Source organism: Ascidia mentula, chromosome 9, assembly GCF_947561715.1.
Source record: "Ascidia mentula chromosome 9, kaAscMent1.1, whole genome shotgun sequence".
Classification (NCBI taxonomy): domain Eukaryota; kingdom Metazoa; phylum Chordata; class Ascidiacea; order Phlebobranchia; family Ascidiidae; genus Ascidia; species Ascidia mentula.
Genome location: NC_138574.1, coordinates 1,181,843 through 1,198,962, shown reverse-complemented (window position 1 = coordinate 1,198,962; position 17,120 = coordinate 1,181,843). Strand labels below are relative to the sequence as shown.

The window sequence follows — 17,120 nt, the reverse complement described above, 5'->3', positions numbered from 1 at the left end:
AATATGCCTGGCAGCATCAGCAACATGAGAGATGTTTGATTTTAATATTGTTCTGTGGAAACTGCAGGGGGTAGATTTAGTGGACGTGCTTCTCAATGCTTTTTTTCGATCTTGTGACGTGACGTAAATCAAAGCCGCATCGTCAACTGCCAGTTACATTCGGTGAGAAAGCAGCTGTCCGCTACGAATGTGGAATTTACTATCAGTACTTTTGCGTTGTTGGCAGTCAAATTAGGGAGGAGCCTGCTCACTGCGGCAATTGGGTCAAACCACACGAAACAGCTCTTGCTCTGCAGTAGAAGCGAGGAGGTGTTGATAAAATACCTCACCGATGCCAAGCGGTAAAGTTGGGATTTTAGGCTGTATTTACGCTGTAACTGCGGTAAAACGAAGCAGTGTAAAACATGGAACCACAAACTGCGGTACAGGTGAAGAATGGTGCTTAAATATTACACAGAAGTTCAAGTTACACTCTGCCCGTTTTCTAAATCCGTTGGCACCAACATAACAACGAGAGTGGCAGGCAATATTGGTGACCAATGAAGGATATATTTAGGATCAGCACTAAATAACCACGATGTAATTTAATTTTAAGCACGGAATGGCAACTCTGGCCTATACTCTATGCAAAAACAGAAAATTGTTTAAATTATTGGGAGAAACAAATTTAGCGTCCCAGAAGCCGATAACGCGAGGTTGGGACGAACACAAACCCCCACAACTCAATATTAAAAGTACGTGTATAAATGTACGTCGCATGATTTATTCAAAAGCTTTTCCACATTCCAGCTTGATAACATTGAAGAAATTTATCAGGAGAATTGTTGTTGATTAAACCAAACAGTGAAATGGCGACGCTGAGTTCACTTTGCGGTTCAAAACAAAAAATCTGTTCAACCTCCCAATTGGAAACCACTCGATTCGTGTGAATATTTCGAATGCGGGCAATTCATCGGGTTAAGCACGAACCACACAAGTTAAAAAGAACACAAGCGACAAAACCATTGATAACGACAACCCGGTTTCAGATAATATTCGAGTTACCAAGCCGGAAACGCGCGGCGCTAATTATTACATAGAAATCAAAGAAATGTCCACTGGATCGTGGAAGCTTGTTTGGTGGCTTTGAATAAAGTGGATTCGCCTCCGGGCCAAGTCTAAATAACAAGAAGTGATTCCGGCTCAATTTCGACCCCTCGTGCATTCACGTGTAACGATATTATATTGACCAGACAGCATTTCGTTTGTTTTGTTGCGCGGTCCTTGAAAACATGATTTGTATGCACAAAAGTTTGTGAGAAAAGTTCGTCTCATTCATAAATACAACATTTGAAAACAACAAATATAAAAGAGATGAAATGTTTGTCACTCGGCCAGCATTCCGATGCTCTTCCTCTGGTCCAGGTAATTCCGCACGAATTGTCTGACTCGACTTTCTGCATCCTTGCTGTCATGGAAACAAACGCTGTCCGTTTCGACGTTGACGTAGGAAGGTACGTCATCAGGCATTGTGACGTGAACTGGGCGACGCAGGCCTCTCAACCCGAACTCCCTGTTAATTATAAGATGAAAGTTAAATGACATTTATGGAAAGATTTGTTTCAATAATTAAAATCTACTTTCGTGTTAGACATCTTCAGTGTCATATTCAAATAGAAGATTAGTTGGTGTGACGTCATAATTTTGAAGAGGTTAATGTGCGTTGCACCCTTTCACACATACACGATACGCCGAGTTTAAATTGCTCATCATGTGCGGCTACTAATGCTCATGGGATGCATACAATCTCATGGGATTCCACAGTCATTAGAAATACGATGAAACTTGGTCTCTAATATTTCAATTCAAAAGAACTGTCTTTCTGGCACAAAATTTACGTGGATTTTTTATTGTTACCGACGTTTCGTCTGCCAAGCGGCGAGACTTCTTCAGGGTTATATGACAGACGAAACGTCGATTACAAGAAAATCTACGTAACTTTTGTGCCAGAAGGATATACTTCTTTTTTTTACCTGGCAAAAACAGTAGCTCTAATATTTAAGCAACTAAAAAAAAATTTTCGATGGTCGGTATTTATGAGAAAACCCGTTATGGGTCTTGTCAAGGCACAAAACAATTCGTTGTTATTAGCGCACATAGAACTGCCGTTACTGGAAACCTGTACGTTTTAAGCAGAATCACATCGGCTGATGTATGACGTCTATAGCACAGAGAAAGTTTCAAGGAGTTGGAATTCATTTTACTGAGAACACGGACCTGGCTTTGATCGATAAATTCGATACTCCGGTTTCGTCGAACGAAATTTCCGGGCAGGAATATGTAGTCACCCATGTAACGCGCGTTGTTACTCAAAAGTCAACCACTTAGGTCATCACAATCATTTTGGGAAGTTATAACTTTAAGTGAAAAACTTGATCGGGATTCGTAGCCAGGATGTCGTAGGTTCGAATCCCAGTGGGGTAAAAAAAATTAAAAAGAAAATCGTCGCGTTTATTTCGCACTTTTCGTTTCTCATTGTTGTTGGCATTGTTTTAAACGCTGCGACTGAATGAAAATCACGTCTTCTTACCTGTGTACTCGACTCCAAGATTCGATAAGGTTTATTACACATTCGAATCCACCCCGACTCGATACAGGCGACCCGTCCATGTTGTAACGTCGGGTAATCTCGTCAAATCCGATTCTAATGTGAATCGTAGTTGAAGCGGTTTTCTGTGAACAAATAAAATATATTTATTTTTGTATTAAGGGAAAATTTGTGAAAAGATTTTTTTTCCAAACATAAAAAAAGCAATAATGTAAGAACAAAGAGGCTGTGGTCGTACTGCAGAAAACATTGACATGTTTTGTTTATTTCAATACTTTCCGTCAAAAACAATAACTATATTTATTGGTAAAAGCTTTCATTTTTTAATTCGTTCTTGTCTGTTTTTCTTCCGTCGTCGACCTGTTTTCTGCATTGACATCATTAAATATTTAACAGGAGGTATTCCTTACTGCGCGTACACAGTTTTGTTGTTAATACGTTCGCGGAATTTCAGTTGTGGAAAACTTTTACGACTTCCCAAGCATGCTGGACTGTTTACGCCACGATACGCACCATAACTTGCATGTATTTATTACCAAAATTAAGGCTCATTAGGATTACGTAATTCTGAAACCCTTATTTTGATTCCAAAACATTCAGCGTTTTTCTATATATACAAAGCTCAGGTTATTTGTTATATGTCAAGCTCTTGTAGCATTTACACACACACATTAAATGCGATTTGAAATTTCATCGCCGGACCAAAAATATGTTGGCCAGAACTTTAAACGATTCTTTCTTACAAGTTTGGGTGACAGTGGGAATCCAGTGAATGAAAAGGGTGACATTCACATAGCTAGAAACTCGGATTGTGTTTCTATGAATCCAACCGGTCGTGAAACAGAAAGTTTGAGACCAGGGCTTAATTCTGGCTCCTCCATTCATGCGAATAAAGCTAGTGAAGCGTAACGAAACCGCCGGGTTTCCTGGGGACATGTGGGATTGAATCAATCACATCAAACTTTCCACTGAAACAACACTGTGGTATTTATTGGCATTATTTGGAAAGCTTTGCTTCTTGCAAGTGGCGTTTGCGTAACTTCCCCGACAAAGTAATTATTTATATCACATCCAAAATCATTTACAGCAAAGTCGGGTGTCAGCGTGCGCCGCGATTCAAAACAAATGGGTTTTAGGAATTTGTACAGGAAGTTATACTTCAAACTACAGTAAGACAATGAGTATTTCGACATCATAATTGCCACCAGTTATTATTAATTTGTTACCATTGTACCTTACGACTAACTGCTGTTCCACAGAACAACTAGATAACTGGTGTGTTACAGTACAAGCATACATGCTGTTGTTGTGAATGCATTTTAATCTAGTTACCACATTCACTCCTAACCCTGGTCCAAAACGCGTGGTTTTAAAATGATTCCTCAAAGTTTTCGGATCAAATTTGTGTTTGATAACATTGTTGGTCGCCATTATTTGACCTCCTTGGTTAGATGTAATTCATGGACGCACAAATAGGCCCACATTATATCCAGTAGTTTGAAAGTAAGATACAAGCTACGCAGTATGTTTCTTGCCACTTGCACACATCTGTGCACAAGTTTAGTAAACAGCATCATTGTGTAGAATGAATGCAAACGCCTTAAACTCGAGACAAAGTTTGACTGAGCATAAATCCCGCGTTGTTTTGTGTTTAAGTCACGCCGAAAGCATGCCAGCTTCCAAGAACCGTTATTTTCGTTGCTCTTCTTTGTGCGTGGTCGTGTTAGGCAGGCGCAGCAAAAAAAAAGGCTGTTTATAAGAAGCAAATTTTCTAAATCTTATGAAGGACAACTTGTACTTCCAGTGCGACCCAGTTCTTGGAAAATGCCGCCGACTTTCCATAACACTTAATCCGGTGCGCTACAGTAGGTGCAGGTTGATTTACTTTCGAGGAAGGCCTTATAAGCCACAAGATGTGTGTTATGCTTTAAGCAATTGCCAGCAATGGCCTCGGTGTCGGAAGAAAGAAAGATTTCTTAGAAATATTGGGTTACACAGTGAACCGGGATTCTTAAAATCATCCTCGGAATGGCGCCAGCACAAAGCCAAACATTTCAAGGTCAAATTCCTGCGTCTGAGTTTATTCGTTCTCGTAAACGACATCACCTGACGTACATTTTTTTTAAATTGTGTTTTAAAGTTCGCGACATCTTGTGCTGTATCAAAACACCCAAAAGTAATTTAGGTGTGTACATGATGACTAGTCTTGAGATATTGTGGTTTATAACTCTTAAATTATTTTAAATGTAGGTTATTTTGGTCTTATCATTAAACATTTATTTAGTTGTCTAGTCGCGTGACAGCGGAAAGTAACGTATAGTTAAAATTCTTGGAGTTACAAGAAAATACAAACACCTGTGCTTCCCAGCCCCTTTTCGGACATTGCGAGGATAATATCTTTCTGTTAATTTAGTTTGTGTGGCCATGCTGTACGTTTGAAGTTGCTGACTTACAACAACGGCGATCGTGTTTTTAGTTAGAACTGAATTACATGCATCAGTTGTCGACGGGCAAAATTACATTTAGACACCCTCAAAGAAATGACCTAGAACAATTCAATCTAACAATTACTTATTATTACCTATAACAATAGGGGTGTATGATGGCACAAGTGAATGACCGACAGTGACCTCGCGCTCCTTGCTTGCCACTTTTCGCGGAACCAACAGTTAACGTAAATAACTTGCCAACTCTGCTCGCTTCCAAGAAAGGTGACGTCACTGGGCAACCGACCTCTGGGTGTGTTTGCGCAGAGGGGGGTACTAAACTGTATACTATGCCGTTTACAAATACACAGTTTCGACGTTTCCTATGAACAGGTGTACTCTTAAGATGACAACTAGCGAGTTTGCGACGCAAAACGCCCTGAATGTTTAACTGTCCGAAAACGCCCTTCCAAATGTGATAAATTGCCAAAAATTTAATCGCGACTTGTATGTCATTATTAGCACCTAAACTTCATCCAGTAATTACCGTCTTCAAAGCATGTCCAGGCACAAATATTTAGGGGTGTTTTTTGGGGAGTTTGCATCTGGTTAACAGAAAAAATACTTTGTTGCTCCTAACTGTGATCGTTTTGCAACATGTCAAAACACATACTTTTGCGTTATTCAATAAAAAAACACGGTTTTTGATATTTGATGTGATATTCATGACGTTTTTTTCGTATATTTCCAAGTTAGTCTTTGGACCAACACAGAGATCATCAAGCATTCCACGGTTGTATGCAAAGCCGTTAAAATTGGTTAAACACAACACTTTCTCCCGTTGCTGGGCCAGTTGAGGTTGAGCGCCATTCCCTGCGCACACACGAACGTAAACTAACAATCGTGATACCGCAGGTAAAATATGTGACCTTGGATCCTCGCACGCCAAGGTCATCAAACTGACCCTAAGTAACCCGTGCCTTGCTCACGTGATTTCACTTACCTGATGGTTTCATCATTTTTAATAGTTTCTTGCTGCGCAAAGTCTGTGGAAAGTGTAAAGAGACGACTCGAAACCCTGTGCATTACTACGCAACATGCGAGTATTTTCGCGAGATGCTGTTGTTTCAAGAAACTTTAGCACCTGTGATTCCCAGCCCTTTTTAGGTCGTTGCCGGGAACATCTTTTAGTTATTTTAGTTTGTGTGGCCATACTGCATGTCCTACTTAATGTTTGTTGATTGAAAAACTCGTTTTCGTTTGCAAAGTATATTGTCTGTAAAACTTTAACAGTTGATGACACCGTTAGATTCGGTTGGTAATCAACGTTATGTTGCAAAGTAATTCACATTCTGCAACACCGTACATTGCGTTGTTACGTTTACTCAATACGAGAAATATCAAAAAGCATTGAAAGTCATATCTCACCTGGGAGAGCGCGTATTCCCACAAGGGATGTTCGGATCTTCGCAGTAAATAAGAACCCGAAGGTTTGGTGGCGAGAATTTCTGAAGCCGCAACTTTGTTCAAGTTTCCCCAGAATAATCTGGACCTCTCGGCACAGTAGCTGTAATTCTTGCCTTTAATCATCTTACGACCAACTGAAGACTTCCCTTGGCATGCCGAAGTATTACTCTGGGCCGCACTTACAACCTGCGTCCTTTCAACAGTCATAATGTTGTGGTAAAGATCGCGCGCACTTCAGACCAAAGTGTTAATAACAGACACCTCGCAGTGAGCGAGCGAACTAATACCCAACACCGCTCATTTTTTCCCATCGCGCGCTCGCGCTTTTTCACAATTGTCGAAGCGCGAATACGTTGAAGCCTTCAATCGGTCTGACGTCAGTGCTCAGAATCCTGGCAGTTTTTCGTAGAAATATCTTCGCTCGCGCCGCGCGCTGTGGCTTCGTCGAAGCAGTCTTACGACGGCGGTATATTCGACACCAGCTTTGCAGGGCCTTAAAACTGGCTCATCTCCATCTGTTGGTACCATCTGCAAACCTCTGACTCACACGCACAGCACACGAAAACATTTCCAACGAAACGGTTTGTCATTCATTTGGTGGTAACTGATCGGTGTTCGTAAACATCGAAAAACCAAAGGCCCCTCTTAGTCCGAAAAGCGTCCCATTTTCTTGCTTGCTGTAAAGTAGTTGTGCATAATGGCCAAGTGATTATTACGACCGAGAAGTGTGTCTTTCTGGCACAATTAAACGTATACATTTATTCACCGTCGTCTCGCCTGTTATTTTGCTATAGGCTTTATCAGGGCAATAATGCGCCTGGCATGTCTGGCTGCAACAGCAACACAATGTCTTTACTTTAAAAAAAAGTAACTCAGGACGTAAGGTTATGGGCGGTGCCCACACTTTACAGCTAAACTGATGAGAAATCTCCCCCCAAAACAGTTTGTCTTGTTGTTTTATTTGAAATTGAATCTGAAATTCACATGTTGGAATGTTTGGAACGTGCCAGAACATTACAAATGTATGCCACGTGGTGTTTACAGAGTCTGCGAGGTCAAGACTTCGCCGAAACACAGCAGTCATCATGTGTCGTTCCCGGCATTCATCAATTATTTACACCTTCCGCTTCGCAGCTTCAGGTCCAGCCTTGCATGCTGTGATCTGAAAGAAACGTGACGCCAATTATATTTCAATGTTCGTGTCATCCAACTGAATCCTAACCGTTTGTAATGGCACTGATAAAATTCCCTAAAGAATCTTTTCTGTTGCATTTGTTTTCCTTTTTCACATTATTATGCTCAAAACACGAACACTTGTCGAAAGATTTTCATTCTGTGGTTGATTTTTGTATAAGTTTGCATATTTTCTGAAACTTTTTTGCATATTTTCACATGAAGGTATCGAAAAACCGTCTCGTTTCTCAAAACTTTAAGATTAACTGTGGTTTAAGAAATTAACTCATCAGTATAGTATAAAGTCCATTGCATTCAAACACACATTTAAGCAAGGCAACAGGTGAAAAACGATCTGGAGGTAAAACATGGCCTTCAAAAACATGAAACCTGGACATTTTGCTGCGAAGGTTGCAAGATCAAAATGTGAATCATGATGTTGAGGATTTCGTTACCCAGCTTTGACGTCAACCAGAAAGCAAATGTTTTTGAAATAGGAATTGGTGTGACGATGGAGCTTTTTCTTATCTTCACTTCCCGCATACGTAATGCGCACAGCAAAGCGACTTCGGGCGCCGATTTCGCAATACGCGTTGAAGTGATGTTGCGAAACCTGAACTTCCTGGAAAGATGCGGGTTTGAAGAAATCGCCAACACAACAGGAAAATATGCTGATCGTTCATTCCAGGGTGTTCGCATGGGAGGTTATGTTGAAGTGCATTGAAATGTTTGCAATTTATTACATGTCATATGGTCCGAAAGTATGCGGTGATGTGTGAATAGATTCAACATTGTGTTTGACATGAAATGACGTGAATAGGATTTCCGATAATTAAGTAATGTGTGAAACGCCAAATTTAAAACGTTAGTTAATATTTTAAATACTGATATCGCCGCAAACGTCTGCAGCCCACACTGGTGAACAGTAACCGTCTCTCGGTGCCGCCGCATTGACGCAAATTGAGGTGAAGCATTCTGTCAACAGGTAAACAATACACGGGTCGGTTCTACTTACGGAGTTTACAACCATTAACCTCAAAGTACGACAACACGCACCAATATTGTGTTGATTGTTGCGTTCATCCATTTCACGGTGAATTTTTGAGTGTTGAAACGTACTTCTAGCTAGGTGATATGAGCGCACAACTCAAACGATTATGAGTGCCAAACTTGTTGTATATAAACAAGAGCGTATATCACGTGTCAAACATGTGTGTTACATTTTTAAAGGTGATGTCATATCTTAAGGATGATGGGTGGTACATGTTAGCAAACACGCTTGATTTTACATTTACAATTAAGGACGACACTTGAAAAATATTCAAACCTTTTCTGCGAACCAATTTTATAAAACAAATTTCAGTAATTCAAAAAAAACAATGAACGTCCCATCAATAGTCGTAGGTGATACTTTTGCTACTTTTTGTGAGTCTAAAATTACAATTTGCGAACCCAGATGGTGGCGGCCGATAATTTGAGAAGCCCTCTCAGATAGCACATCAAACTGACATTAAACAAGGTTATTAAACTGATACATGTGGGATTAACCAGGCCTCCAAGATCAGTCTACCATCTAGTCCCTTGCGTATTGACTTGAGGGTTTGGAACTCTTCGTTCTTTTCGAAAAAACGGACTTGTTTTTGTGGCGAAACCACCTTTGCCCCAAAAGTTTTGTTGTTGTGAAGAAACATGTTCAACAATACCTCTGAAATATCTTCTGTTTTACTTGGAAACTTCTCCTTTCGGCTCAAAATCCAATTTTCCATTTTTCAGAGAAAGAGGCGCACCCACGGAATCTTTTCTCAATCCAAATATCTTCTGTCGTGTTGGAAGTGAGAAAGTGCCACTCAAATTTGCCAGTTTTGTCTTATTTAAGTTTTACTCCGTGGGCGGCAAATTGTTATCGTGGTAATTGCGAGTGAAGGTCACCACTGATGGTTGCTTTCCTCCAAAATCCACCATTTTGGCTTAGTGATGACGCATTTGGCTGTCCTATGTTGAGATGCACGGCGACACGGCGACCGTTTCACACACGTGGGAGTTCACTGTTTGATTTTTATGTCGGTTACAAATACTTTGTTCACGGTTACGACCACAAATTCGCTTATATTATATTATTTTATTTTCTCGGTATTCCGCCTGCCTAAAGCTTTAGATGTCGTTAGCTTGCAAGTATATATGTTAACCCTTTGGCCTGTTTTGTGACGTACCAGTGGTTCTCAACTTTGTGTGCTTCATGTCCCCTCTGCAGTACTTGTTAAGGGCCTGTGGCCCCTGCACAACAAACGCAGATGGAAAGCCAAAACTATCCAAACAAAGCTATTTTTAATCAGCATTTATCAGACGCAATCCCGCGTGATCTATACGTCTATGGCCCCACCAAACATCTATACCGGGCCCATTTGAAACAATAAATTTATTTTAAGACCAATAGGACGCAAGAATGGGATTGGAAAAATACAATTTCTTGTCCTCTTTGTGAGATTGTGTGGCTTTAAAATCGGGTTTTATCGCGAATTTCCGAGAACTACAGGTTTTTATTTTGTGGCGAATGTAATTTGGTAAATGTCACTTGACTCATTTTTCCGCGGTGTCAAAAATACCCGCATGATTTCCTCAAACTGATGCTAGCGTGCGCGTCCAGATAACGAAATGTTTCTTTTACACTCGAGAAGTTCAAACAAATTTGACCTTTTTGCTTTCAGATTCGCGCGACCGCTTCCTAATTGTGGGCAAGATTTTGGAAAGGTCGGATGGCGTTCGTTCCAGGAAAAATGTAATTTGCAAGGCGGTGTGGAGACTTAAAGGTGAGGAGCTGTTTATAATCCACTCGTTATTCATCGTGCCGCGTTTGAACACCTTTTAACCTAGTTTTTCGCTTAACTTTAAATCTGTACACGGAACTTCTTATCTCTTAGTGATAATTCCACATTTTTGTGGATACACAGAACCAACTATCATTTAAAAAATATCATCAATGTTTACCTTGTATTTAGGTGTCTAATATTGTTGAGCAGATTGTCTTGTTTTACAAATAAGCCATATTGCTAAATTGTTGAGAACTTCGGTAATTTCTGTTTAAATTAAAATTTTGCAAAAGTTACAACTTTTACAAAAAAGTTACATAAATTAAACTGCAACGCATAAATGAGAGGGTTTTTACTTTCCTGCTGTTCAAGTCTTGGCAGATTCTTGTCTTATTTTCCAAATTTATATTTCCTGTTAAATTTGTCCTAATTTCTGTGAACATATTTTCTAAACTTTTTCTGTGGTTGATTGATTTGTTTTTTGAGCGGATTTAGGCAAACTCCTTACGGGGTTAAGAAAAGGAAACCGATTAGAATTAATGCAACATATCGTATTTATTGTTTGCTTTAATGCTATAGGCGCCAAATAATATTCGAGAATCGATCGTGTTTATCGGTGTTCGGTCGCCAAGCTGACTTTTTGGTTTCCGCTACCAGCGCGCGTGTGGTCGCGATTCTATGAAAAAAATCCGTTTCTGTGATTTTTGATTTTTGTTACATCAGTTCCACGACTCACAACCAAACCTCAAAAGGCGTGTCAAGAAATTTTCTCCACCGGGGGCGATATTACTACCCAATACTCTACCCAATATTGTGAATTAATAATAGCGATTTGTAGTCGTTAGACGGGTGGACAGCCATACATGCACCAGACAAAGTACGATGGTGATGAAAATTAATATAAGACAAACCCTTTTGTCATTCATTGCGGCATTTTTTTTCCAGTGTAACAAATTTTTAGGAGGGGTGGGTCGCCCTATTTGCCCATACCTGAATCTGCCCGCCCTTGGCCCAGGCTCAAAATAGTTTCATTCAAATTATTGTCGCAATCTCGACTAACCCTGTACGATATTTCAACGAAAATCTGCAGGTGGTGTTTTATTCAAAATCTACAAATTTGTTCCTTTTTTCACTCTGAAATCACGACAGTGAGAGTAAATAAAATGAAACAACCGAATTATTTTAGCATAGACATTTGACAGAAGTTTGTTAAATTCACAAGCACGTCATTGTTTCCATTCGTCGTTCGCTCGTGGATTTCTTGTTAATTTGAACTTGAAGTCTCGCAGATTTTCGCAAACATTCCCGAAGAGATTTTCGGATTTCAATTTTTCTCGGAAACTGCTTCCGTACAAACACCTCCCTGTCATCCACACAAACACCTCCTGTCATCCACTGTTCACGTCACGTGGTGGTTTGGCTGGATTGACACAATTTCGACACGCCCTGTACCAATACCTCATTACAGATGCTGGCATACCTCGTTACAGGGGCTTTGTGGATGCAACTTTCCGATAGCAGCCGAAGGGAGTTTAATTATACTTGGAAATGTTGACGCGATTTCGGAGATTCGCAAAAATGCGGAGCGCCAATTTTTGAGAAAAACAAGGCCGCGAAAATGTCTTAAATCTTGGCGTCAACTTCGCGCTGGCCAAGTCAGTCAGACATATTTCCCACTGCCATTCATTATGTGTTGTTACACAGTAAGTTGTACTCTTTTGACTGCTTCTTTTCAGCGTCTTGACACTTGCTGAGACAGACTCATCCAATTATTCGGTGTAAATTACTACAATACTTATTAAAGTTATATAATAAGTATTATCTTTACTGCTCTTAAGTTTAATAAAACACACCTGGTGCAGCGAGGATCGCAAAAGCCGGTGTTATTGATAGAACAAATGTGTCAAAATATGTTAAAAATGAACTTTTTGGGTCCACAAACCAAGCTTTCTTGGGGCTATTGTTTAGCATCTTGGTAAAAATTCATCTTTGTTCTTTTTTTGTTTACCTACCCGGTTTTTTGTTTACCTACCCGGTTTTTTGTTCACCTACCCGGTGGGTTTTGTTTACCTAAAATCCCATCTTTAAAAACACGTGTAACAAGTGAATTTCCTTGTAAATATATTTTTGTATAAAATAAGAAAGCACACAAATAACCAATAGAAATGAAAAAGACACAGTAAGTTCTCAACACAGTTCAATAATAATAACATCACAAAGCGACACGAATATATTGCGATATTGACTCAATAGCATCATCTAGCGGCAGAGATAAATCGCATATACGAATCCGATTCCATTAACCGGTAAATTTCCCTCTGCGCTTCGTCAAAGGTCATCTCGTCTGGATTCTCAAGGTTTTCTCGTATGGTGGTTTTGGTTCGAAATGTTACATTTATCTGAGGAAAAGAAAACATGTTGTTTTTTCATTTGCGCTACTGGTGTATTTTTACTTTATCATTTTAAAACTGAACTTTAAACAGCTACCATTATAAAAAGATTACACCACGAGTTCAACATGCTTCACATGAGGTTAATATTTCTATGTCTCACCTCCCGCGGTGCGTTAGATTCGATGTAAGTGCTGTAAACCATCCTAGCGATATTGTGGTGATCGCCACATGTTCTGTATTCCTCCACATCTGTCCAGAAGTCCAAATTCTCCTCGCTGAATTCTTTTCTCAGGAAGTCGCGGAAACCTTTTGACAATTCTGCGGAAGAAAGAGCGGATTTTAGAACCTTGTTTGTGAATGGAACTTTGTATTGTCGGAATCTCCTGGCCATTAACAATTTTTTTACAACTCCTGTACAGAATCCTCCGTCGTTTGTTTGACGTTTATATCCAGGAAAAATGTCAAACAAACGACTTCGGATTAATTATAGGAGTTACTGACAAACAAAGATTCCGGACCGGTTATTTCAAGATTTTGACCGTATTCTTGCGCACAAAATTGTTTATAACAGTTTGTTAAAACTAAAACTTGGTCAATTTATAGCGAATGTTTGGTAGAGAAATTACAAGCGCCAATCACAACTACGCGGAAAGATGAAAACAACTTAAGGCTCGTTAGCGAAATTTCATCTGAAATTACGTCACTGATGTTCGTAGGCATTTATCCCCAAATAAATGGCGTCACTTTTCTTCCAAACGACAGATGATTGTTGCGCAATCAGTCAGTTAACAACTTTGTATTCCCATTACTCACTCAATTACTTCGGTACTGGGTTCGCATTTATGTCGCGGACAAATGAGCATAAATTTTATTTGGAGATATTTCGTTAAGTTTCTTGGCGCCATGAATATTACACCTTTAATATTGGTAATTAATTTTTACAATCGATAGCAATGATCTTTTATGCTACTCATGCTGAGGCATATGCTTCAAACAACTACTGTGTTCATCATCCGTGCTAAGGAAAGACTGACTTGCAGCAAGGCACGCATCTTCTGCAAGCACTGATGATGAACACGGTTGTGCTTGAAATGCATTTTTCAGCATATTAGCTTTGTTTCTATTCGGACCAGAAAGTAGTTTGTACCGAAATTATTACAATCTTACCTGAATGACGTAGGACGCTCATTAATGTTGGTTGGCATCCGAGTCTCAATAAACTTTCCAATTTCCTGCAGAAAACAAAGGGTTTCAGTTACGACCAAAACGAAACATTTTCACTTTATTTTCATCTGAATATTGACTCTAACCCGAGCCCATAATTGTCACGTTTTAACCGCAATGTACCGATAATTATTCCATTTTGGTGTTCGCTAACGTACGGTTATGTAATCCCCGTATCTCTAGTGCACATAGTGCCGCCTAAGGGTGTGTGATTTTGTCACGTAGGCAAATGCTATTGTGTTGATTCAGTACAAGTGTTCTACAATACGATTGTTGAACTAACGATCGATTGATGACGTTTTTATTAGAACAATGGATTTGACTCTTGTTCAAAATCGATACAGGAAAATCCTCCAGCCTTAGCAATAGCTTCAACACGGCCCCGTTACGTCATATCAGTATAACACGTGTTCAGTGTAATTACTAAATCCACAATTTATCGCGCGTTTTTTTGACATGAACTTGACTCAGAATCCACCTTCCTTTACCACAATATTCGGAGACTTACGTTTTCCATTGTTCGTCCTCCTTAATTTCCGTCTTGTGCGTCTGGATCGGTTTCGGGAGTCGAAAAGACAGCGAACTCCTCTTCTGTTTCCTTAACGAGCGAACTTTCTGGTCATGCGCGCAATTCTGCGCATGCGCAATGTTCGACGACTCGTCATGCTTCATCTCCTTTCGTTTTCCCATCACGTGTCTCTTCCACCTCTTGGAGAAGGCAGCGAATCTTCCACCAGATGACTTCGAATCGCTCTTGGGTGCTCCCACCACGTAGAGACTGGTGGAGGATTGATGGTGAGGTTTTCCTGGATGAAGATTCCCTGATTCGAGGACGGAACAATCGCGCTTCTTGCTCCTCATGGATTTGTGGCGGGAAAATATGGCGGATACTGGACGTGGCCTGCTCTGATTGGTAGAGGTCGCAAGTCGGCTCTCTGGCGCCACAGAGTGGCGTTTTGGTGACCGGAAACTTGCCTATAAAGAAAAAAAATTCAGATTTGGGTTTCTGGAGAAAATGTATATTGTAAATCTATACAGGTTATACTCGCGACCGATGCGATTACAGCTTGATGCATGATTCATTTGTATGATTTTTTTTTGAGCTCCGACCACTTCTAAAAATCCATTGATGTGGTAGCTAATGTCAATTGTTTGTCAGGTTTCAATCGCAAACTTCACATTGCATCAAAATTGTAAACTTACGAGTCTGGACGGTCGTCGTTTAACTGGTTCGAGCAACGCTGCGGCCACTGCTGTGCTCGCTTCTTTCCTCAGAAATAATTCTTCGACTTGGTCGTATTCCGTTGGATAGGGAAATTCTGACATGATTGAGGCGTTCAACGAGTTCTCTTCTTGATTCAGAATATTGGAGTCGGACCAACATATTCTCATTCCTTCCACTTTTCCGTGCGCCGAAACGCTTCTTATTAACGAAGGTGGGGGTGTAGCAACAGCCAACATATTTAATCGCTATATTTCACTAATTCACCCTGAAAAAATACAAGTTGGTCATTTTAAATCAACAAAACAGAAATATTTAAACTGCAGAACTAAAAACCTGCGCACTTTCTCTATGACACTTCTGTTATATTTAGAATGGGCATTATATTCGTGCAAAACAACCAAGGAATTTCACGACATCTGGGTTCTATTTGTTATTAAATAAATCGACTGAGTTTTGCGGATTTTACTGGAATTCAACCAAAAATAAACCCGATTTCTGTCATGAATAATTGAACACGTACAGATGTTGCCTTATGTACGTTTTTAAACCACAAATAATTAGCGCTTGCGGCCTTGCAACAATTCGAGGCCAACAGGTTTTTTTTTGATTCAAAGCTAAAGTACAGAAAGATTTCTGAGCTTGCTGGAAATGCTGACGTTGCGACTCGCACTGAAACGCCTCCTGTACCTGAACGAAACAAATGCCGCATACACCAACAGCAACTGAACCACGAAGAGGAGCCACCCACAACGCACTGAACTTGTCCAAACCAAGTTAACACAACACGGCAACTTCTGCACAATGCCTGTGCTGTACAAACAGACATCGCAAAACCAAACAAGAAACTGCTGACGATTCCACGGGTCGCACACCAATATATACAGACCCCGCGGGCGTTAAAACAGCAGCAGGGCGACGTTATTTTTACCTCTGTCTTATTTCGCACGCTGATTACTTTCACAGCTTGCAGTTATCAGCTGGCGAGCGATCTCTGTCATTTCCACACGACGTAAATTCCGCCGCGGTGCTCAGAAGCCCCTGAAACACTTGTGTGAATCGATAAGGTCGCGTAGCACCCCCTTGACTGTGGGAACTTCCACATTAAGATAAAGACCGTCGAGTCCTTCGCTTATCTTCAAGAGTGTTTTCCTCGTGTTAATTACGTGCGCGAAATGTTGCATAAGATAAGGACGTGGGTTGAGGTACACGTGCGAAGTTTCAAGCCAACTTGAGTGTCAACAAAACTGCAGGCGCCAAAATATCTGCGTCATTGTTCAACAATATGCACAGAACACTGTAGTTTTTATAGCGAGTTTAAACAATAAACGTGAAACTGAATACGATTTTATTTAAGTTTATTATTGGCCTCAGAAAACGTTCCACTTTTTTCCCTTTTATCTCCCTTGGTCCATAAAGCATCGTTTAAATATTTTCGCATGGAGTCATAAATTCCCATGCCGTAAAAATGCATCGTTAATTCCAGAACTGTGCCATCGCGACAACCATTGTCTCTCTCCGTTCGAAAGTGAAATCCCGCTGTTCCGTTTCCGTGTTTGTTTGTTTCCAGAACATCCCTCGTCTATTGTCTTCTTTTCGTGGGAAAGTCGGGTTTTCGTAGCTGACAAGTTTGTGGCGATGTTTCGCCGGTGATGTTAGTTTGGTTGACAAGTAAACAAAGTCTCCGAATGGAGAACGGAACAAAATAACAAACGGGATCAACTGATGATCGATCGAGTCCCGTGTGAGACAAACCGACTGATTTTTTCTCAGGTCAAGAAACGAAATACTCCTTGTCACCAAAGTTCGAGTAATTGATGG

General features: G+C 40.3%; 2 protein-coding genes across 2 annotated transcripts; both read right to left on the bottom strand.

Annotated features, from left to right (window-relative positions):
* Positions 1-743: 743 nt before the first annotated feature.
* Positions 744-6,740, bottom strand: LOC145913725 (uncharacterized). The gene is made up of 3 exons (XM_083001471.1): positions 6,442-6,740; positions 2,570-2,712; positions 744-1,552 (listed from the first exon to the last, which is right to left on the bottom strand). The coding sequence occupies exons 1-3, from the start codon at positions 6,685-6,687 to the stop codon at positions 1,366-1,368; spliced, it is 576 nt and encodes a 191-aa protein (XP_082857597.1). The 5' UTR covers positions 6,688-6,740; the 3' UTR covers positions 744-1,365.
* Positions 6,741-12,715: 5,975 nt separating this feature from the next.
* Positions 12,716-15,538, bottom strand: LOC145914134 (uncharacterized). The gene is made up of 5 exons (XM_083001915.1): positions 15,281-15,538; positions 14,586-15,052; positions 14,021-14,085; positions 13,014-13,171; positions 12,716-12,859 (listed from the first exon to the last, which is right to left on the bottom strand). The coding sequence occupies exons 1-5, from the start codon at positions 15,536-15,538 to the stop codon at positions 12,716-12,718; spliced, it is 1,092 nt and encodes a 363-aa protein (XP_082858041.1).
* Positions 15,539-17,120: the final 1,582 nt, after the last annotated feature.

Excerpts from the sequence above, each read along its gene's own strand:
- LOC145914134 (XM_083001915.1), bottom strand. The coding sequence starts at position 15,538 with ATGTTGGCTGTTGCTACACCCCCACCTTCGTTAATAAGAAGCGTTTCG. Across the intron at positions 15,053-15,280 it reads AACGACGACCGTCCAGACTC|GCAAGTTTCCGGTCACCAAA; the intron begins GTAAGTTTACAA and ends TTTTCTTTATAG. Across the intron at positions 13,172-14,020 it reads GAGCGTCCTACGTCATTCAG|AATTGTCAAAAGGTTTCCGC; the intron begins GTAAGATTGTAA and ends TTTCTTCCGCAG.
- LOC145913725 (XM_083001471.1), bottom strand. The coding sequence starts at position 6,687 with ATGACTGTTGAAAGGACGCAGGTTGTAAGTGCGGCCCAGAGTAATACT. Across the intron at positions 2,713-6,441 it reads GGGAATACGCGCTCTCCCAG|AAAACCGCTTCAACTACGAT; the intron begins GTGAGATATGAC and ends ATTTGTTCACAG. Across the intron at positions 1,553-2,569 it reads TCTTGGAGTCGAGTACACAG|GGAGTTCGGGTTGAGAGGCC; the intron begins GTAAGAAGACGT and ends TATAATTAACAG.